This window comes from Protopterus annectens, chromosome 3.part0, assembly GCF_019279795.1.
Source record: "Protopterus annectens isolate FY-2018-M chromosome 3.part0, PAN1.0, whole genome shotgun sequence".
Classification (NCBI taxonomy): domain Eukaryota; kingdom Metazoa; phylum Chordata; order Ceratodontiformes; family Protopteridae; genus Protopterus; species Protopterus annectens.
In genome coordinates this window covers 1,853,120,412-1,853,144,192 of record NC_056731.1, presented here as the reverse complement: position 1 = coordinate 1,853,144,192, position 23,781 = coordinate 1,853,120,412, and the positions used below count along the sequence as shown (strand labels likewise).

The window sequence follows — 23,781 nt, the reverse complement described above, 5'->3', positions numbered from 1 at the left end:
ATCTCGACAGAACTACATCTTTCAGATCTTCAGATCTGCTGTAATTTTCTTGTAATGGTAAGAAGAAGGAACACACTGTGTCAATACAGACTGTTTCTAAATAGCTGTCTAATGCTGTTACCTTTTTTTATACTCACCACAACAGTTTTTCTCGGGCAGGGTCAATGTCCACTCTACTAGGGCCTTGGATTCATCTATGTTTTTTGGAAAGGGTTGGAATCTAACATATTGTAAAAGCTGCAACTTGGTCCTCTGTACATACTTTTAAAAAAGCACTATAAATATAATTCCTTCTTTAAGTCTAAATTGGACTTTGCAAGGAACTTTCTCCACAGACTCCTGGACTTTTATCCTTCCACCTCTTAAATGTAGCGAGCTATGGTGATCTATCCATATAGCTAAAACTTCTGCATCAGTGATCAATATGATGAACATAGAACAGTTGTATACATAAACTTCATTAATAGTAGATGTCTGAATGATCACTAGTGCAGTAGCTATATATGTATATGTGTGTGTGTGTGTGTGTGTGTGTGTGTGTGTGTGTGTGTGTGTGTGTGTGTATGTATATATATATATATATATATATATATATATATATATATATAAATAAATATATATATATATTTTTATACCTGGGTGTGGGTGTTTATTTTTTGCTATTGTCTTTTCAGGGCTCAGCTTCTTCTCTCTAGTGGATGGAAAGCTCTGAAGGGCTTGGCACTCAAACTTGTCTTTTAGTCAGCTCTGTTCAAATTGCCTCACAATTTAGGTGTAGGGAAGATGCTCTGAAGCTTTAGAAGCTGTCCAGGTATTACATCCTTGGCAGGATATAACCCATACAGCTAACAAGGCTACTGCAACAGTCATCATTTGAACATCTACTGTTATGGTAAGTTTACTTACACAGCTGTACTTTCTTGATGTTGCACATATGCAACTATTACTGGACACCAAATAGGAAGATAAATCCATGACCTGCTACTCTAAATGTAGTTGATTTCAGCATAAAAAATATTTTTTAAAGAAATAAGCATAATATTATGTGGATCACAATAAAATTTTGCAGCTCAAACATAGAAATTCTGGAGTACTGAACTTCAGGTTAGGCAGGTTGTCAAGACATGGCAGCACCTATGTATAGTGATATCAGAAGTGTTGGAGTGGAGGAGTAATGGTGAAGAAATCTACCTGTTAACAAAGAAGTGACATATCACTGTATGAAACATTTCAGCAAAATGAAAAAAGAGGAAACCCTATGGTTATGAAGGGAAAATTACTACAAAGGTTAAAGAAAACAGGAGAACCTTTAGGAAATTCAAATAAATAGATGCAAATGCAAGGTACAGAAATGTGAGCATGCAAATATCCTTTAATAGTAATATTTGTTGAGGAGGATGTTGCATGGGGAAATCTCCTCCAGATGCAGTCACATAAGAAGTGAAACTAGTGAGTTCAGAGGTTCTGGGGCAAAGCCATCTGTATGGGGGAATGCAGGGTCTACCTTCATAAAAAAACAGCTTGGTGAAGTGCATGAATGTTCTTTTGAACTATATTTTTCAACCAGAATGGAAATCACATGTATTTCCTAGTCACTCACATCCCGTGTGTTCCACTCACTGGGTTAAGCTTGCCACCTGGTAATAAACTTCATCCTTTTGTTCTAGATTTGATTCCATCAAATTCTACTTGGAAACTGTGTGACCTCGTGTAAGTCACTTCACTTGACAGAGCTACTATGTTGACCCCAAAAAGGGCATTTATATGTACTGGGTTTATCAAGTTAACAAATTAAAAATATAAAAGTTCAAGAAACTGCAAACAAAAATGAGACAAAAAATGTGCCACCTGAAAGAGGAGGAAACAAAAACAAAAAGGACAGCAAAGGTTCAAAGTGGGAAAAAAACCAAACAAACCAAAACAAAACATCACACTCTAAATGGAAAGAGGAATAAAACATTTTAGTGGTACTGTAAACAGTACAGAATGGCAGAATATTAAAGTGTAACAAAAAAAATGGAAGCTAGGCAGAGGATGAAAATATTAGACACTTGATCACTGCATTCTCAAAATGGTTCTGTAAACAACAAGCTTAAGAGCTTTCTCTTTATATGGTATCTAAGCAAATTATATAAGAAGTATTAAACCTGGTAAAAGTGTGAAATGATAAAAATGTTTGTGACATGCAGACTTGAAAATCTATAGTAAATATATGTATATAAATTATTTTATAATCCATGTTTTGAAACTGTATGGCTAAATCTGCACCATGGCATAGAGAGATAAAGTCATAACTGCAGCCCAGGTCCCCTGAAATTGATTAATGGCTTCAATAATTGAGGCATAAGAATTGAAGGATGGATATACTTGTCTGGGGGGGGGCCTGGGTGCCTCCACTTTCCTTGAGTTAGATCCCTGATGGAGGGTGGGGACATATACGAGCATGCAACCCAAAATGGTAATAGGTGCGCAACATTGACTGAGTTGCTGGGAGGCAGGACAATACACTGTAGTACACCCCCTTTACTTTTCTTCCCATAAGGGACAACAGATATGGAAAGAAATAGGGAACTAGGGCATTAAAAAAAACTGGCAGCAATATAATGCTGCAGTGGGATTTCTTAGTCTCCTCCTCAGCCTAGCACATGGGTTGGACTACATTTGGGGCATATAAAAGTACCAAGTACACCCAGTGGGTGAGAAGAAAAAAAGAAACTCTATGGACAGAAATAAAAGTTTGGGGGGCACATCCTCCACAAAGCCTTGCTGACTAAGGATTACAATTACTATAGTAGATGACCTGGGATGAATTAGTGATTCATATAATGGAAGATACACACAGGAACATTATGGAATGCAGGGGGCAATTTGCTCACTCATTCCAGAGGAATGATTGGTCCTAGTCTTGCTGCAGGAGCAAAACCCAGATGTACCATCTAAGTACAAGAAGCAGGAGATGGGTACACAGGCCTGCCAAGGAGTACACTTTAGTCTAGCTAGGTATAGTAGGTGTGCCGAAATGTGCATCCATGTTGTAGCTAGCACAGCAGGCTCTGAATTGCTGTTGTAACCCACCAAGCCTAGATGAAAAGAGCAAGAGAAAATCTTCCAACTTCCGGTTGGACAACCATTACAATCCATACGTCTTACTTCCTTCACTGTGGATACTATTACACAGAAGGAACAAAGGGCCGATTAGGGAAAGGGGCTTGACTGTCATAGGGAGACTAGGGGGCCAAAAGAGACATAATTTAAAACACAAAATCCTTCTGTTTTATTAAGTGCTAGTTCTGCTTTGTTATATCCTTAGGTCTGAAGTTTTTATATAAAGTCATATTTCAAATGTATGGACTTTAATACCAAATTACAGAGATGCAGATTAATACCTGTAACCCGAAAGAGAAACACAAAATGAATTGCCCTTACTTTAGTTTCTGCAGCCTGTGGTTAAATGAAAAAAAAACCCATCATTCGCAGTTTTGACATTGATTATTGGATGGTGTTTAAGTGCTAATTCATTTCAATCTAAAGTAGTAAATCAATTTAAATTGTTAGGGCATGGTACATTATACTTACAGTCCTTGTCATGTAGTTCAGATTGCTACAAAGAGCGTGAATATTATTACTTTGTTATTGTGACAGTCTTGCAGAATACTGTAATTAGTAAAACCAATAGCGCAGACCCAGGAAGCCAACACAACTCATAAACAAAAAACTTCCAGTTGTGGTTAAAACCAAGGCACGCACTACGGGATTCACTATACAATCTTGAAATACTGAAATATCGACTTTCAGTATCTCGAGACTGTATAGCCGAAAATCCACATAACCGAAAACCCACAACTGCAAAAATCAAAATCACGACCATATACATACACACACCACCACACAAACACACATACACCTACCTAACTACACTACAAAAAACAAAACAACACACACAAACACAACATAACATACAAACACACCTACCCTACCTATAAGCAGGTGGGAAAGCCCCCTTGCACACCTCACACCCCCGCTACTTATATATACTAACTCTGAGGTCGCACTAAACACACAAACACATAAAATCCACCACTACACACACTCACACACACTAAAATCCCTACCTAATATCCTTACGAAAACACCACTTACCTGAATCCCCAGCTAAATCCACACACCGCACCCCACGTCATGAAAGCGGCACCACAACAGTGGTTTTGACATTTCTGCATTTGATATAGTACAGTATTCGCATAACTGCACTTTTGACTATACAGTCTTGAAATACTGAAATTCAATATTTCAGTATTTTGAGATTGTATAGTGAATTCACACTACGACCGTAAAAACAAGAATGCTTTATTGAAAGTTAAGCACTTTCATCCCTATTACATGAGGGACTTCTTCAAAACAAAAAAATCTAAACAGCCCAATGCTTATAAGCACAATTAATTAATCACATGACCTACTATTAACCATTCGTTTCCTGTTATCTTCTGTGACATAATCTAAAAAATACATCCATATGAAAACTCTGCGTTATTTTAAAACAATTTAATTCTAAGTTAAATAAAATAAAATGCATATTCTCAATAAAAGTTTTTCTAAAATGCTTTTTTAAAAAAAACACCATTGAATCTCAAAATAATAATAATAATAAGTAATAAAAATATATGGCTGGAAACAGTATAGTAATTCATATACATTTGTCCACTTATGTGAACTCTAATACAAAAAATATATATATTCTCTATCCATATTTTAAATGTAATATAATTTAAGTGGGAGTTCATATATCAAATGCCATCTTTTTCAAAACAGACATAAGGTTCTCTGATTCATTTAACCCTGGCAGTGTAGTTGCATTTAACCTAAGCTGCCAGTTTAGCCCCCTAAGTGCCAATTCATTCTCCCAAAACCCTCCTCTTGGGCTTTTCTTTACTAATTCTAGGATACCAAAATTAAACTTTTTAAAAGAGGGACAACTAATACTATGTTTGTACAGGGAGTAATTCAAATTTTTAATGTTAAATAGCGTAGTTGTGTTCTCTTATGGAGAAATAAACTGTAATTGTTTATTTTAAAAAGTTAGTGAAGTTGTTGACATGTAAAATTTGAAACTGTATGCCACAGTCTGTGTTCATGTCCTCCAGGTCAACTGTTTGCAGTCTTTTGCAATTTTATTTACATGTGTTGTGAAGGATTGTTTGATCAAGTCAGAAGATGAGGGGTCAGATGCTTTCTCAATATCAATAACAGAGTGCGTTTGATACATTTTGTAATGTAAATAAGTTTTAACAGTGTGCATGATACTGTTTAAGCTGTTATTAAAGGTAATATGTGAACAGAATTTCTCAGAATATGTCAGGTATAGTGATAACATTTTAAGACTAAGGTATAAACTGTTTAACAAATTTTGGTGATAATCAAATTATATTTGATTTTTTCACTGAAGTACTTAGAAATAGATGTTATCTAACTAAATGAGAGAAACTGGCTGTTTTATAATATTTAATTTTGGAAATAAAAATAACATAATTGTTTTTAAGGTTGTACAATGATTTGTCGAGCCCTTGTTCATCAAACTCTAAACTGATGAGTCTTATTCAATGAAAGACGTCTTACCTTAAAAAATAATTGAGTACCTTGTTTCTTTGAGTCTGTGTGTGCTTCTCAAAGGGAAAGTAATGGAACAGATTATTCAAATGAATCAAGTTGTTCAAAAGCTAATTTCATCATAATTTTCAACTATAATTTTCTTTTGGGGCAAATTCTCCTGCACCCCTCTGCAGAAAGTTGTGCCTTCTGTACTCCCATTTATAATATGATCCACTCTGGTATCACTACATCACTGACATAAGAAAAAATCCTAATTTTTATGAACTAATTCACTAATTATCAATTAAATGATGAATACTGTGATGAATACGGAGGACGGTGGATTTGCATAAATGATTAAATCCTAACCTTGCAGATAAAAGGTACAGAGTTTGATTTTAGCCTCTATTTTGTGGCTAGCCTTGTAATAGTCTGCAGACTGATAGCCTGCTATTTACCCATGAACGTATGAGCCACCCATTGCAACTTTTTCAGATACCAATGCACTGATCTTGGTTCAGGTCATGGAACTGACTTTCAAATAAATCATGCTGTTCAGAATTCTAATCCACTGTAATTTTCAGCAATGGTTTTCATGAGGGTAAAATGTCTGCCATCTCTTGGAAGGGGAACTGTATCCCCATTTATAGTATAATTAACTTGATGGTCACTGCATTGCAGTGGTTGCAATGGTAAAGAAAATACCTATTTGCAATAAACACCTTCAACAAACTGCATCATCAAATAAATGCTGAAGACCATGAGCCCCATAATATTATTTTGCAAAAAGCTGAGGCAGTAATCTTTTTTGCCAAGAAACTAGGGTCTACAAAGTAGAACCACATGCAGCTTAACTAACAAACTCCAAAACCACGTGCATCTCAGATGTAAAATGAAATGTGGTGATGGCAGCAATCTCAAAGTTACAATCGCTGTTTTTAGTACAACAGCTGTAACACTCATTTTTATCTTATACAGGTTCAAAAGGATTTGCTGACCCTTGGCATGCTTAGTCATACAACTACATTTTTTATTAATACAATCACATGTAATTGTGGCATATTGACATTGCATAATATGAATTGCCATGCTAAGAGACTATAAAAATGTAAAAACCTTCTTTGATCTTTCAAAAAACACCAGATATGTACTTCAATAATCACACGACAATTCACATTATGCACTGATGCCTGTTGCAGAATATATATCCATGTGCAACTAACAGTGGGTAAAACTGCCTTCCAGTTTATAGCCTGCTACAGACCACCCTCCCAAACCCAGGAACCCCACTCGGCCTTCCTGAGAACACTGGAAAATATGAAGGTCTCTCCAAACACCATTATATTGGGCGACTTCAACTACCCAAACATAGACTGGGAGCATTACTCTAGCTACAACACCCTAGCCCAAAGGTTCCTAGAATTTATAAACTCAAATGCTATGGAACAACTTGTTGCCACTCCCACAAGAGGGGAAAACATACTGGACCTGATCATCACCAACATGGGTGCTCTATGCTCCAGACCAGAAGTGTATCCCTGACTGGTAAGATCAGACCATAAACTAGTCTCACTGGATATTCACATCCCGACCCCACCTCCTACCCAGAAAACCACAGTGAAAAACTTCTCTAAATCAAATTTCACACTCTTCAAAACCGAGGTGGAATCCTTCAAAGCCCCCGGGCCTGTGGAAAATACGGCCCAGACTGCAGAATCCTTTGTAAACGCATTCTATGAACACCTTCAGGAATGCATGGATCATGCAATCCCAAATAAAACCAAGACCCAATCCTCCAAAGGCAGGCGTCCTGTCTGGTGGACCCCAGCCATAAACAAACTATATAATAGAAGGAGGAAGCTACTACATGATAGAGCAAAATCCCAAAAAGGGAAGGCATCTCTGATCAGTATTAGCAAAAAACTAAGGGCACTCATAAAATCGTCTTAAGGCCAACTCCGAGAGAAAATTGCACAGGACACTAAGGATAATCACAAAGCTTTCTTTGGCTATGTTAGGAACCTGGGTGGGAATTCCCAGATATGCTCAGAATTAGTCCAAAATGACAAAAAATACACCGAACCCACAGACATTGCCAACATCCTAGCTGACAGGTTCAGCGCAAATCCCCCCCCACCAAAATGGCAAATATCTATCTCAGCAGAGTGCTGCCCCCTGACATCTCAGAGGCTCAGGTAAGAGCCGCCCTCTCCAAAGCAAAAAACACAGCATAAATGGGACCAGACGGTGTCCCGGGCTGCGTCCTACATGAACTCCAAGAAGAGCTAAACCCAAACATAAAACTACTGTTCAATCTCTGCCTTGCTACAGGATATGTACCCAAAGAGTGGCGTACAGCAACAGTGGTCCCTCTCCACAAAGGCGGTGCCTCAACGGATCCTGGAAACTATCGCCCCATAAGCCTGACTAGCTTGGTCTGCAAAGCTATGGAAAGGATCATCATGGACCTCATAAATAAAGATATTGGGGACCTGCAGACACTGGATCCTACCCAGTTCAGCTTTGTTAAGGGCAGATCCTACCTCTTAAACATGGTTGATTTCTTTGAAACAGTCACCAAGGCCATTGACGAGGGGAAGGTGGTCCACACAGCCTACCTGGACCTCGCAAAAGCCTTCGATACAATACCCCACTCGGGCATTATAGATAAGCTCACCAGCTTAAATATAAACCCCTATGTCACTAGATGGGTTGCAAACTGGCTCAAGGACAGAACCCACATGGTTAGAATTGCTGGAGCCATGTCAGACCCCAAACCAGTTACAAGTGGCGTCCCACAAGGCTCAGTCCTGGGACCTCTCTTATTCAGTATATATTTCTCGAAGGTACAGGCCAACACGGAAGGACTGTGGCTGACCAAGTTTGCAGATGACTGCAAACTAGGTGCCATAATCAACTCTCCAGCCAACACAAGCATCCTACAAAAGGGCCTCATAGAAACAGACAACTGGTGCCAGAGCCATGGCCTTAAGCTAAAAGCCAAAAAGTGTATAGTCATCCCCTTTGGCAAAAACAAAGTGCCCACAAATTGCCACATAGGTGGTAATCCATTAAGTACGGAAGAAGTAATTAGGGACCTGGGGACCCAAGTTGATAACACTCTCTCATTTGAAAACCACGTGGCCAAACTGGTTAGAAAAACATTTTATATAGCCCACCTAATCATGAAGGGATTCACATCTAGATCAGGGGAGGTCATCGTGCCTCTTTACTCATCCCTCATCAGGCCCATAATTGAGTACAATGCCCCTTTTGGGATGTACCTTACCAGACACCTGCAGCAACTGGAAAGACCCCAAAAGTACCTCACCAAGAGGATCAAAGGGCTCAAACTGATGCCATATGCTGCCCGGTTAAAGAAACTCCAGCTCTACTCAGAGGCATACCGCCTGCTCAGAGGCGATCTATGTTCCAATACAGCTCCAGGTGATGGCCAGTTGAAAAAAACTCCAGCGCAAACAGGAACGAGTTAAAGGCGTTTATTTTAAATAAGAAACAACAGCGTAAAACAAATAAAACACTGAAATCCACTAAGCGCTTTCACCTGAAAGGGATCAGGCATCATCAGAGTGTTGAAACAAACAATAAACCAACCAGCTAATATAAGTTTCAAAAAACCACCCATTAATACAAACCTATCAAAATGAAGTAATCGCTCGATGACATAAAATGGGTGGCGAAAGCCAAACACACTCTGGCTAGGCTTATAAATGCCCTAGGGCAGATAGCCTAGTATGAACCTATGAACCTATATATACTATGAGAGCTCTCAATGTGACTTACTCGCAGCAGAAGTTTCATGAATGATGTATTCTGTTTCATTCATTATGAGCTCACTGCAATTTGTGTTTTGTTTCCATATTTGCAGCTTTGCAACCTAAATCATCAGGATACTGGTACTAACACTGCTCAAGTTGCAATCACGGCAAATCCACTGGCAATTCAGGCATTTCCTGCAATACTGAATCAATTTAAATATATAAATAAAATGGCCAAGGAGTGTGTGTGTGTGTGTTTTCCAGTATCCTACAATAATCTAATATCATCTAGGGAGTCTACTTCATATGACTGAAATTTCATTTGACTGAAATTCATTTGACTGAGACCAAAACACTGACAGTTCAAAAGACTGAAAACTCATTTGACTGAAACTCATAACACTGAGACATTAAAGTAAAATGTATATGCCCTTTTCCCCACTGTAATGTGATCCTGGAGTTAGTATATACAGTTGGGGGGGTGAGGGCACAACCCCCCCTCCCACATTGGGGGTTGTGGGGGGGATGAAGCCCCCCCACATAGTTTATGCAAATATTGTTTTCTGCAAAGAGTTATTCATTGCAGTTATAAATATCCATGTGTATGATTTAAAATATATAAAGCCCCCCACACACCCCCTATGTGGGGCTGTGCCCCCACACCCCCCTAACTATATATACTAACTCTAGGATCGCACTACAGTAGGGAAAAGGAATTATACTTTTACTTTAAAGTGTCAGTGTTATGAGCTTCAGTCAAATGAGTTTTCAGTCTTTTGAACTGTCAGTGTTTTGGTCTCAGTCAAATGAATTTCAGTCAAATGAAATGTAGGTCATATGAAGTAAGACCTATATATATATATATATATATATATATATATATATATATATATATTTTTTTTTTTGCTCCAGTTATCCTGTTACAGTGTATATTTCTTTACAGTGAATTACCCCACTGCATACTGAACCCTGCTCCAGCCACTTGCCTAATCCTGTACACCATCCTGTAGTGACATATGCATTCTTGTGCCTGACATGAGTGGACGGAAACAAGAAGAGGAGTGATGACTGTTACTCACCCTCCTTTTTGCCAGTAATATTAGTGTGGTATTGTGGGTGTGGAGCTAGGGTAAAGGCATAATTTCATATAGTTGTGATCAAAAGATTATGAAGTATAAAGAGTTCAAAAAATGCTCTATATGAATACATAAATCCCCATATTCCACATTTTATGCTGATTATTCAATTCTAAGGTTGCAACACATCAGAAAACGGAAAAAAAAGCATTTGAATTATAACAAAACTGTCATTGTCCATTGTCTCACAAATCCATAAAGGAAGCATAGTACTTCTGTGTGATTCAAGCACTTGTGCTTCAAAAAATGGTCATATCCTTACAAATACGGCATGTTTTCAAGATGCACTTTTATGCAAGCAGAGATGCAGTGTTCTGTTGTACATCACTTTTTTGGATACATTCAAGCTACAGAGCCCATTGTCTCCACCTCGCGTGAATCTTACAGAGATACCAATCCCCATCCCCACAGGATAAGAAAGCTGACCACAGTCTGTTTGAACGTAACCTTCAGACTGACCCCTCTGTACCAGGGGGTCTGGTAAGTGAACACTGATTTTTGGCAACACAAGCAAGAGTAAAGAAACTCTCATGCCTTGGGTCAAAACACAGAAATTCAAAACGGACAAATCTGAACACCACATTTTGAAATGATGCTTTCTCTAAATTAGCATATATAGGAGAAAGGCAAATTCTTGATGTTTTATGCTATATACTTGCCTTCTCTCAAGGTAATGGCAACCTTAGATGTATTTGTATTATGTTAAAATAACAGGTGATGGAGGATGTTTGCCTCCCACATAAAAACATTCTTCTTGTCACATTTGGGGAATTTTTAGCAGTATGTTTGCTATTTATTGAGAACTCAGCAAAACTATGCTATTAGGCTGGCTATAGCATGTATGGTTTTGATTTTGCAATAACAGCATGCCATTACTAGTCATTATGCACTGGTAATGATTTTGATGCTGTACCACAGCACTACTGGATATGGGAATGCTCATCCATACCCATTTTATAGTACCAGTCATTGCACATGGTGAACCATCTAAATCTCTTCAATACTCCTGTGGATAGAATCAAAGGTTCTGTTAACAAGGGGTGAATATGGATCAGTCCGATGCAGTAACTGTATTACTAATACTGTATAACAGCTACCGATAACATAGTTACTGCTGAAAAAAAAATGTATAAGGCAACTTTTGTTTTTAGGAGCTAGGGTCTACCATGTAATATAAAGAACCTCAAAATGAACTTAGTATTAAGAAGTGTAAATTCTGGAATGGCACACACATTGTCTAGTCAGAAATCTTCATTAAAATCCCCACATGTAATATTGCTGGCTTAATGACAACTGTGTATATTTGTGCTTATGTATAATGTGCCTTTAATCATCTTACATTTACCAACATGAAGAGAGTTCTCAGGGCTCACTCCTGAGACTAAAACAACCATAAAAGCAGCTTCATAAGTAATGAATGTTATTATTAATAGTCAGATATGTATAATATCACGTATCTGACTATTAATGAGTGTTTTATTAATAGTCAGATATGTGTTATAGCACATATCTGACTATTAATGAATGTTTTATTAATAGTCAGATATGTGTTATATCACGTATCTGACTATTAATGAATGTTTTATTAATAGTCAGATATGTGTTATATCATGTATCTGACTATTAATGAATGTTTTATTAATAGTCAGATATGTGTTATATCACGTATCTGACTATTAATGAATGTTTTATTAATAGTCAGATATGTGTTATATCACGTATCTGACTATTAATGAATGTTTTATTAATAGTCAGTTATGTGTTATATCACATATGTTTTATTAATAGTCAGATATGTGTTATATCACATATCTGACTATTAATGAATGTTTTATTAATAGTCAGATATGTCTTTTATCACATTTAAGAGAAGCATGAGTCACATAGCAGCAAATGTTAATGAAATGTCAGAGTACACAATGCACTGTTTTGATTTATAATGAAAAACAGCATCTTCTAACTTTTTAAAAAGAAAATGGCAACGCAGAGTTTGCATATTAGCTGAAGACATAGAATATGTATACTGACCACCTCACAGTAAAATTAGGTAAATAGGTCTGATGGCTGAAAGAGAATAACACACTTTTTTGTGAAGGACAATCACAGTACTCACAGCAATGCAAAGAACTTTTGACCCTTTCATTAGACCTAGGAAAAGACAATCAGATATACTCACAATGTATTTGTCATGAAAATTAAATACCTTTCCAGCCTGTTAGTACTACTGTTTTAATTGTTCTAAACCTAGCAATTTCAAACTTTATGTTTCAGGCGCTTCATTTTCATTGCTAGTATTCCAATCGCAGAGGATATGTGTCACTTATGCTGCTTTTCAGCAAAATATTATTTATTCTTAACAACAGAGTTTTCCAGGTTACAAGTATTTCTAGAACATGCTTTTCATGTAAAACATTCTGCTATCTCAGACAACTCAATGTATTCACATTATTATTACTGACATTGTAACAGCAAGCAGAAGTAGCTTCTCTTTACATACCATTTCCTTTTTCTCTTTCAACTCTGAGAAATAATACAGATTTGAATATCTTGGACGTGTATTAAGCTCCACCACTGCTATTTCTATCAGCTCTGACTCATCTATGAACGAGGCTGTAGGGATCACTGCAGTGACCCCCAAAATCAGCAAACCAAGCACTAATCTAGCCATCTTATGTCCTCTCAGTGCACGAGAAAGCAGTATGAGAGTATATGTACTCTTCATCTGTCCAATCAATATCTTTTTTTTTTTTCAGCTTTCAGTACCACCTCTGATTACAGACTAGAGTTTAGGCAGTACTCATCTCAGATCTTATACAAGAGAGTTCAGACTTCTGCTGTCATAAGCTAAACGTGTCGAGTAATATTTTGTTTCAAGTATGGACTGAAGGCAGCAGTTACATTGTCTGTTTGCCTTATTACACAAATGAGTTTTAAACAAACAAAGAATGTTTGTGTAAATAAAAAATGAGACCTGTAGCAGAATTACTGAATATAGTAGTGTGAATATCATACATTCAACTATAGTAATGTCAGAGTACTTTCAGATTATTAGCTGCTGGTTACCTGCAAGTATGTGTAGTGTTGTTAACTAAAAAACGTGACTGTCTTCTTCCTCCTCTGTTGTTTACCTACTGTATTAAAGATCAAAGGCCCTTGATGTGCTGTACAAAAATCTCTTTCCAGAATCTGGGATCTAAGGAAAGGAATACTGAAAAGTAAAATAAATAGGATGTTACAGGAATTACATTCATTTTTAATAAGATAGTTTCCACTTTTAACAATCTGTATTCTCTAAAAGAGAAGTATGTTGTGTTTGTCTTTGCTGGATGTCATAGTTTTTCAACAAGATAGTTTATGCCTAGTTTTTATGAGAACACCAGCTGTGTGGAGACACACAGCTAGTTTAATATATGGATATTGCACATTGGGAGTTTTTCAGCCTTTTTCTCCAACATGCAGTGACATCAGAGATAGAAGTAATATGAATGGGTGTATGGATTACAGCCCCTAGCACAGGATATGGAGGAGGACTGTACACCTATGTAAAATTTTTTTTGGTTGATTTTCGTTTTTCAGGAAATGTTGTTTTGCTAATATAGTTTTAGGCGAACAACATTCCCTTAATCGGCATATGATATGGTGGTCTTTTGTTTCATCCACTTTTGCACATGGCTTCAGAGAACAGGATTTTTATGAAGATATGTTAATTCACTGCTGACATGTCTTGCCTTTTTCTTTGTTTCTGAATATTTAAACTAAAGTGAATTAAGCGATTGTAAATTGATTGCTTTGTGACTGAGTGCAGCTGTCATAACCCACAAGTATTAAATTGAAACTATTGCTACCTCATTCTGGTATGCCTCTAACATATTTCTGCATTAAGTAATTGTCACTCCAGAATTCAGACTCTGAAATACAAGGAGTCAAGACAGTGAAGGGAAGTGGATGCTGATATTTAGCTATGAGGTACAGGGTGGTATACATATTCCCACAGTTCACATATTTACAATGTCAATTGTCAATAAGCCCTGCAATGCCTGTATGCAAAATGGCTAAGTGCAAAAGCATGGTGCTGTTTACATACAATCTGAGTACTGCTCGAAAATGCCAACAAGAGACTCATCTGCCTGAACTGGTGTAAAATCGTTGAAAACTACTGTGATCGTGGGCAGTGGAAATGGTATGTATGTAAAGTTACTATTTATTTCAGCTACTTTCGCTGTGTGGCAGTGTGTGTCACCTTGCATAGATCTCATGAGATTTTTTTTTTTTTATGGGAATCTGTGGAGAGTGGCATTCAGGACAGCTCTCCAGCAATAAATTCATTTATTTTATTTGCTGAATGCAAAGTAGCCTTATGTGGACTTTCTGATTGGTCTTTTATAAGGTTGGAAGGGAGGAAGGTAGGAAAGCTGGAAAGGAGGGGGAGAGAGAATACAAGGGACATGCAGAATGAAGACATAAAGAGGTTTGTGCTAAAGGAGGTGGGAAAGGAAGGGCAGTATGTTTTTGTGGGGGATAGACCCCAATGTTTCCACATTTTATATAACAGAGAAGACGGGGATGGATTAAGGAAACAGGATATAGGAAAGAGGGTTATTTCATTTATTTATTAACATTTGATTCAACTGGGTAGGTGCCCATTCTCAGCGGAGGCACAGGGTGAAAAGCTCCAAGGAGTTGACAAGACATAAAAGACAGACAAGAACACTACTATGGGCTGAAATTGGTGGGGGACACAAGACATGAAGGTGGCATCCAGACACAAAAGGGGGAGCGGAACAAGGGCTCAGTTATCAGCCCCTCTGATAGACTATGTGAGAGGGACTCCAATAGAGTGAAGGTGGAGGACAGTGGTTACTCAATGGACAGAGCCAACTGGGTCAGCAAGTCTTGGGTTATTATATACATTAAGAAACACCAGCTTGTTTTGCATAAGTGTGAGTGAGGAATGGTCCGTACTGACTTGATTGACATCCAGATGTGGCTGACAGTTAAGCCGTGTGGAAGGAACAATATCAGGGGCAATTTCAAAATATCACACTAACTTAAGCAGTTAACACAACAGCTGGTTTTACAAGAGACTACACTTTGTGAACAGTAACAAGTATGGACACTAATACTATGCAGCAAGCAGAATAAGAGTAAATAGTCAGTTTATATGATCTGTATTTCAGCACATAAGTAATGTTTCTGTGTAAAAGAAATAAGTATATTTCTTGGGTAATTTCAGTTTTCGCCAAATATATTGAGAAATAATTTTGTCAGTTCTTAATTTGATTTGGACGGTATTGGCCCTTAACTGGTATTGTTCTGATATGGGGGTCTTAGTCGTTAATATGGAATATGCAGAAGTTTTATTTTAATGTCTCACAGGACTTGGTTCTCATATTTGTTTATATCAAGTAATGCATTTATAGTTTTCATTTTGACAAAAAACAGCCACTCACCTGTATTATTAAGCAGATGTAAATATTTTAAATTGTTTTCTCTAACTTACATTTTGCATTAACTTATGTTGGAGACACAGATATTTCTCAGAGAATTCCCGTTCTGTGGAACAGGCTGCCCATCCATATGATGTAGAGATCCTCCCTATCCCTAGTTAAGTGCAACTTGGACCAATGGATGGGTAATCAGAAATTCACCCCTGGTCTGGCTCCTATGTCTTTGATGGACAGAGGCAGTCAGTAAATCACCCCCATATAAATCAAGTATAAATCAAATTTGTGGGTCATATCTGGGTTGCATGGCTAGGCCTTTAAGGTTCCCAGTGGTCATTAGCCTAGTATACACCTATGAATCTATGATTCTGTGTTACGTCAGAGAAAAAATTGAAATATGCATTTTTTCATCAAAAAGTGAGGGGAAAAACTACTTCAGTTATTTATACGTAGGCTTAAGTGACAGATAACAGTTTTACATAAAGAAATCTTTAAGTGGGTGGTGCAGTCCTGCATTCGCACATCACAATTCGATTCACATGGAGGAGAGGGAGACACTTACTATTGTACATCCTGGTGTGTCTTAATATAAACAATAATTAAATCTTGTACCTGCTGGAGGAGGGATTAAATAGTTGTTGGCTTCTTTCCACTGCCCACTCAACTACTGCCACAACCAGGCTCTGAATCTCAAGGTGGTAACAGCTTACCAGGCTGCCAAGCATTGCCCTGAGCCTTTGAAGATGTCCCTGGGCAGGCAGGGGAGGTCATGAGTGGTCCATCAAATCAGAGGCACATGGCTAAGCTATCCCTGGATATCTGGATCTGTGGGAAAAGTATCATGAACGAGTGAGTGGGAAAAAAGATATATAGAGAGAAATGGGGACAAAAATGACTCGTAAATGCTTTAAAAACATAACATTTTATTTAATTAAGTGAATAACTATGTACTTATTTCATTCTGAAACAAATAGATTAGTAACAGTACATTGGTGCTGTACTGTTAGATTATTAACAGTCTCTGTCTATGAAGTGCCCTCTTATTACTGACTGCATTCTTAGAGAATATATTGTTGGCACTTATTAACGCTTCTTGACTTATGTATATGAATTACTGCAGTAGTACTTTATTTATTAGTATAATACTCTGAAATGGCAATATTAATGTGAAAAACTATGAATGCTTTACTGATATATATATATATATATATATATATATATATATATATATATATATATATATATATATATATCATTGCTTTTCAGTGGACTACCTCAGTGAACTATATGTTGACAGCCATTTCTGTTCTTTTATTTTAAAGTCATTCATTGGTTTAGATTACAAAACAATTACTGCAAGTATGAATTCAAATTTGTACAATAATTTTCATATAATTTATGCTTACCAGCACTCTGTTTCAGTCTTGCCAACTTCCTCTGTGCATACCTTCAGTTGCAGACAATCTCCTTCTTAGTTGTCTATCACTGATGAAGGCAGTTGTTTATTTATGACTTCTATGATAATAGCAATTTTGTAAATGTTTCCAGCTCATGTATGCCTAATATAAGGCAGTACTGCACTGCACTTTGTTTTGCAGAGAATGAGCCTTGCTGAACTATTGCAAAGTTACAGCAAAGTTGAGATTTGTGGTCAGTCTTTAACAATCTTTTTATTTTCCTTCCTGATGGTGTTTAACACATTGTTGCAGCCTGTACTAAGTATACCGGTGATTGGCAGGGATGGAACTGGTATTACTCTTAATGGCAAGGTTAGTAGGTAATCAGTTTCGGGAAGGAAGAGCACAGTACTCCAATGTCTGCTAATGTTAATGATACTTTAAAATGAGCAGCCTTATTTGCAGCATCCATATTATGTTCATCTTTAAGTGAATATTCCAATTAATTTTATGTTATGTTAATTATTCATAATTCTGCAATTCACTTAGCATTGCCGTATATAATAAGGCAATGATGCAGTTACAGTATCAGAGACATAAAATTGTTGATCAGGCCCCCAACCACACTCTACTTTGGGTGTGGTGGCTTGCTATTGTCAGACATTTTCTAAGAAGAAACGTCTGGAAATCATCAAAAACATTTCAGATATATGCATAGATGGTGTTGCTAAATAGTTTTTACACTAAACCACAATTTATCGTATGACTGATCAGTGAACTTTTTGAGCAATCCAAGCATATTCATAGGTTCATAGATTACTATTAGGCTAATTGCTCTTGTAGGTCATTTTAAGCCTAGCCAATTACCCCATGTGAGAATCAAACCCTGCACCTTGCATTTGCAAGGTAAAAACCTTAACCATTATGCCAACCTCCCACCTTAGCTGCAGTTGTGAACAGATGAAGTTAGTAAACATTCTACACATGTTTGTCAATTATGCCTCTGACATACCATCAACAATAAACAATTAAGCATTGCATCTGTGTTGTTCTGAATTTTGCATTTCCACTGAGTTTGAAATATGTACATTTACATATCACACAAAAATGCCCCCCCCCCAACACACACATATAGTTGTATCTATACCTATACCTATATCTGTCTATCTATATACATATGTATTATTGGCATTTGATTATTGATGTTTCATTACCGGGAAAGTCTAACTGGGAAGGAGCCCATTTTCAGCACAGGTCTGGGGAGAAAGGCTCCAAAGTATTGCAAAACATTTTAAGAACAATAATTTAGCAATCTTCAAAAATAATACAAAACATCTACGGTTTAAATAATTATAGCAAATTAAGCATAATATGAAAACAATGGTTAAGAATAGTTACAAGCTGTATGACAATGATTTAATATTTAGAGAAATTTTAGCCAGTTTTTAGAGAAAGTAAAGATAAGTTAGTATGACTCAAACAGGAACTGCAATATGAAGTGAGAGGAAAATCAGGCTTATGGTATATTTAGAGAGAAAACCAGAGGACAGAAACAAAAGAAGTAAGAAAGTGAGTGAAGAAGGGAGAGTAAGGAGGTGCAACAAATATGCTGAGAATAAAAATAGAATGGTACAATAACAAGAAACTACTAAAAAACAAAAAGGTACCAAAACTATTGATGTTTACTCCAGATGTCACTCCAGAACAAGTACAAATATGACTCTGTCATTGTCCATGTTGGTGTGAATGACCTGAGCTGTACCTCTGGACTACATGAAAAGAGACATGGAGGAGCTTTCTGATCACGTAGCCCAGGCTGGTATGACCCTGACCCTGAGTAGCATACTGCCCTCACCAAGAATGATACCACGGTATAGAGAAAAAATTATCAATTTCAACAATTGGCTAAGCTTCTGGTGTCGTTCAAAGGGGATCCAGTGTCTGTCAGCCTGGGGTGACATGCTTGACAAGCCACGCTGTTTCATTAGAGACAGCTTGCACCTGTCACCCTTACGCTTTCGAATACTAGCCAAGGCACTTGCCACCCCCATAGTGCCTTTTTTAGGCAAGGCTCAAAAGACAAACCCATCACCGTAAATAGCACAAGTAACAAAAACCTGAGGATAATGCTACTCAATGCCAGAAGTCTAAACCTCAAAATGCACGTACTCAAGGCACTCCTCAGTATGGAGGAAATTGATATGTGTGCAGTAACAGAAACCTGGTTTAAGGCTCCAGAGAGCACCCCAGCACTACCAGTCTACAACTCATACCATACGTTTCGGCCACAAAACCCAGGCTGAAATACAAAATGTGGGGGAGTACCATATTCAAGGATACCCACACCTCCAGGTTAGTGGCACAACACGATGCTTCAGAGATCATCCACGTGCAACTAACAACGGGCAAAACTGCTATTAAAATTATAGCTTGCTACAGATCACCCACCATGTCCCAAGACCCCCACTCCACATTCCTGGAAATACTGGAAAACATAAAGGTCCTACCAAACACCCTGATATTGGGTGATTTCAATTACCCAAACATTAACTGGGAGAACTACTCAAGTACAAACTTGTTTGCCCAACATTTTCTAGAACTTATAAACTCAAACACCCTGGATCAACTGGTCAACACCCCCACCAGAGGTGACAACATATTGGACCTGTTCATCACCAACATGGGTGACCGGTGTTCCACACCAGAGGTCAACCCCTTGCTGGTTAGATCTGACCATAAACTAATCACTCCGGATATCCACATTCCGCCACCACCACCACCGGTCAAAGAAACCACTGTGAAAAACTTTTCAAAAGCAAACTTCACGTTAATTAAGACCGAGGTGGGAAGTTTCAAAGCCCCCATGCTAAAGGATAACGCTGTCCAAGCTGCAAAATCCTTTACTAATGCACTCTACGGGCACCTACAAGAATACATGGATTGTGCTATTCCAAACAAAACCAAGACTAACTCCTCCAAGAAAAGGAAACCAGTCTGGTGGACCCCTGCCATAAACAAGCTATACATAGAAGAAGGAAACTAGTACAGTAAAGAGTAAAATCCCAAGAAGGGAAGACATCCCTGATCAGTATCAGCAAGAAACTATGTTCCCTCATAAAATCATCGAAGGCTAGCTTCGAAAGAAAAATTGCCATGGACTCCAAAGATAACCACAAGGCATTCTTTAGCTATGTCAAGAATCTAAGTGGCAATTCTCAGATCTGCTTGAAGTTAGTACAGAATGACACAAAATACACTAAACTGACCAATATCGCCAACAACCTGGCAGACAGGTTCAGTGCAAACTTCACCCCAAAGGGGCCCATAACTATACCAGAAGAATGTAGTGCCCCTGAAATCACAGACACTCAGGTTAAAACTCTCCAAAGCCAAAAACACAGCATCAGTGGGACCGGACAGTGTCCCAGGCTGTGTCCTAAATGAGCTCAAAGATGAACTAACCCCTCACCTAAACACACTGTTTAAACTCAGCCTCTCCACAGGCTACATGCCCACAGAGTGGCTCAAAACAATGGTTATTCCGCTCCACAAAGGTGGAGCCACAATGGACCCCAGGAACTATCACCCTATAAGCCTGACTAGCTTGGTCTGCAAAGCTATGGAGCGCATCATCATGGATCTTATTAACAGAGACATTGGGAACCTCCAACCACTGGACCCTACCCAGTTCAGCTTTGTTAAGGGCAGATCATGTCTCCTAAACCTGGTGGACTTCTTTGAGACAGTTACCAAGGCTATAGATGAGGGAAAGGTGGTCCACATAGCCTACCTAGTGATAGATATTGTGTAAATTAAAATGCGTTTCCCCAATATACTGTGTGTACAGTGAAAGGAAATGTGCAAGGCCAGACAGCAGTTTGAAAGACAATGTTAGTATACAAAACTCAATGTTAATTAATTAAACAAAGGGGACTTTACTGGTTTGATATGCCAGGATGGATTCAGAATAAACACACAAATAACCTATAGCCTTATAGACATAAAGTTAAAGTTAATACAGATACAATGTAAAGTTAAAGTTAATACAAATACAGTAAACACATTTACAGTAGTGCAAATGGTATATGCAAAATTAAACAATGCAATTAAATGTTGGGTATGTAAGTCCACATCTACGTCTGGAAATGGAGTAACATTTAAGGCAGTACCTATGACAAATCTTAAATGACAAAAGGTTCTATAGTAACAAGAGAGGGTCAACCCCCCACCCCCACATTAAAAGTACAGTATGTCTCCAAAGGCAGCTTATGCATACAGCAAACAGGATCAATATTGGTAAAAAACAGTGACTGTAATGTCATATTTTCAAAAGAATGTATTACATAAAATATAATGGCAAACAGTCTTATAAACAAACTAGTACAGCAAAAACATCATTAGTCAAACTGGTGTAACTGCCATCCGGGTAATAATACACAGCAATACATACAGGTAGTAAAGTACAGAGTCATTACAAATAGCATTTTTCAGCTAATAAAAACCCAAGCAAAAGCAGCACACCATGTTGGTTCATAAAAATCAGTGTAAGTTAATAACAGTCAAACAGTATCAGTATAGTAACAGTCTGTTAACAGTCTTACAAAAGTTTAAATTTGTTTCTATAATAGCAATCTAAGAACAAGACAAGGCAATCTAAAACAGTTGCAAAGAAAAAATGGGGAGAGATACTCAGATGCAATAAATCATGAGAACAGGGACATCATAATCGGACACCTGATTTCAATATGTTTTGGACATACAAATTTCTTTGCAAAGGCATGTGACTAGTCAAATTATTGGGTTTTTAGCCACATTCCTTACAGAGGGAAAAATGCCATTATATACAGTCCGTGTAGAGGTTACACATACACATTTTATGTTTAAAAAATCTTATAAAAGTAGAATTGTAAAACAATAAGCCATAAAAAAAATATTTACAGTTGATAAAAATAGGAAAAGGGATACTGTTTTCAAAAGAACTATGGTCATGGGAAAAAGTGTGACTATAAAATAAAAACAGCATGTGAGTTAGCACATAATGCTTCTTTTAAGGAAGAAATGAAAGAGAAGAAATTCTGTTACATAGAGTATGCAGTTCCAATAATAAAAATTACTCACACATTAACAGAGGACATGGTAAAAAATCATCAGAAAAAGAGGGAGGTTCATGATAAAAAAATAGGAAAAGATTTTAAAATAGCTGGACATAGGAAATGGTGTTATTTCAGAAACTGAATTTTTCACTAGTATGGTGCCACTAAGGCAGTATAGAAAGTTACAAAGTTATAGCAAATGCAACTTATGGAGCTATCTCAGATATAACAGAGCAGATGTGTTATAAAACTGTCAAACAAGTAACTGTTGTTAACAATGAAGAAAGGCTATTAAGTACAGAGGATCACAGTTTCATGTAAATTGCTTTTTTTAAATATTCTTTTCCCAAAGCAATAATGAAATTAAGCAATGCAAAAGAAATATGCTTGTTTCTAATACAAGGTTTTGCCTTGTAAAGCAAGGGTTAACTTGACAAGATTTTGAAATGCTTGTGTGTAACTGCAAGACTGACAACTTGCTTAAGTAAGCATAAAAACTGTTAAAAATAGATAAGTAATAATGGCTATGTGTCTATGTTGGGGAACTACAACTTCCGCATTAATTGCTCCTATCGTCATAAGATTTGTGTTAATAAAAGTATTAATCAAGCAACAGCCATTGGTAAGGTAACATTGTATAAAGAGATAGCATTGAATGCAAGGGATTCGTATGTTGCAACAGACCAAAGGATTCAAAGTACTGAAGATCATATTTTGTTGTAAATTGTCTTATAATTTTCATGGGTCTTAAATAAAAAAAGTGGGAATTGATAGATTTTGTGTAAATTAAAATGCTTTTCCCCAATATACTGTGTATACAGTGAAAGGAAATGTGCAAGGCCAAACAGCAGTTTTCAAAATAATACGGTTTGCTTTGCAAGAAGTTATGTTCAGCTTAGATATTAATAACATATAGCTGTGGGCAATACTGTAAATGCATCCTGTTATAGAAAAAAAGGAAGTTGACTTTCTCGGCTTTCAGATTCAGAATTAAATAAATAAAATACAGACAGGTCAAGTGACACAAAGATGACGTGGACAAACCTTTGTGAAGTCTTCAGATACAGCAAGGACCAAAAAAGGGCATGAAATAACCATGGACTTTTTCATGACACAGACAAAAACCAGAAGAACAAGTTACAAGGACATTAAAAATAACATTGGTTGAAAAGAGTATATAAACTGGACAGTATGTTTCATTCAGTGGTGACGTCTTATACTGAGAGTGCATCAGTATATTCATCTGTCTAGCTGTGTTATAATAGAATTGAAATAGCTCTGACAATTAACTCTCTGGCAAGAAATTGTGCTGAGACAAATAAAGTATAACAGGTACAGTAGTACGG

At 37.3% G+C, this 23,781-nt stretch overlaps 1 protein-coding gene across 1 annotated transcript in view; it reads right to left on the bottom strand.

Moving 5' to 3' along the window:
• The window catches only part of LOC122797212 (cathelicidin-2-like), a 108,206-nt gene extending 94,898 nt beyond the window's left edge, over positions 1-13,308 (bottom strand). The window contains exon 1 of the mRNA XM_044066043.1: positions 12,999-13,308. Coding sequence (XP_043921978.1) covers positions 12,999-13,223 — 225 coding nt within the window. The 5' untranslated portion in view covers positions 13,224-13,308. The remainder of the gene's footprint in view (positions 1-12,998) is intronic.
• Positions 13,309-23,781: the final 10,473 nt, after the last annotated feature.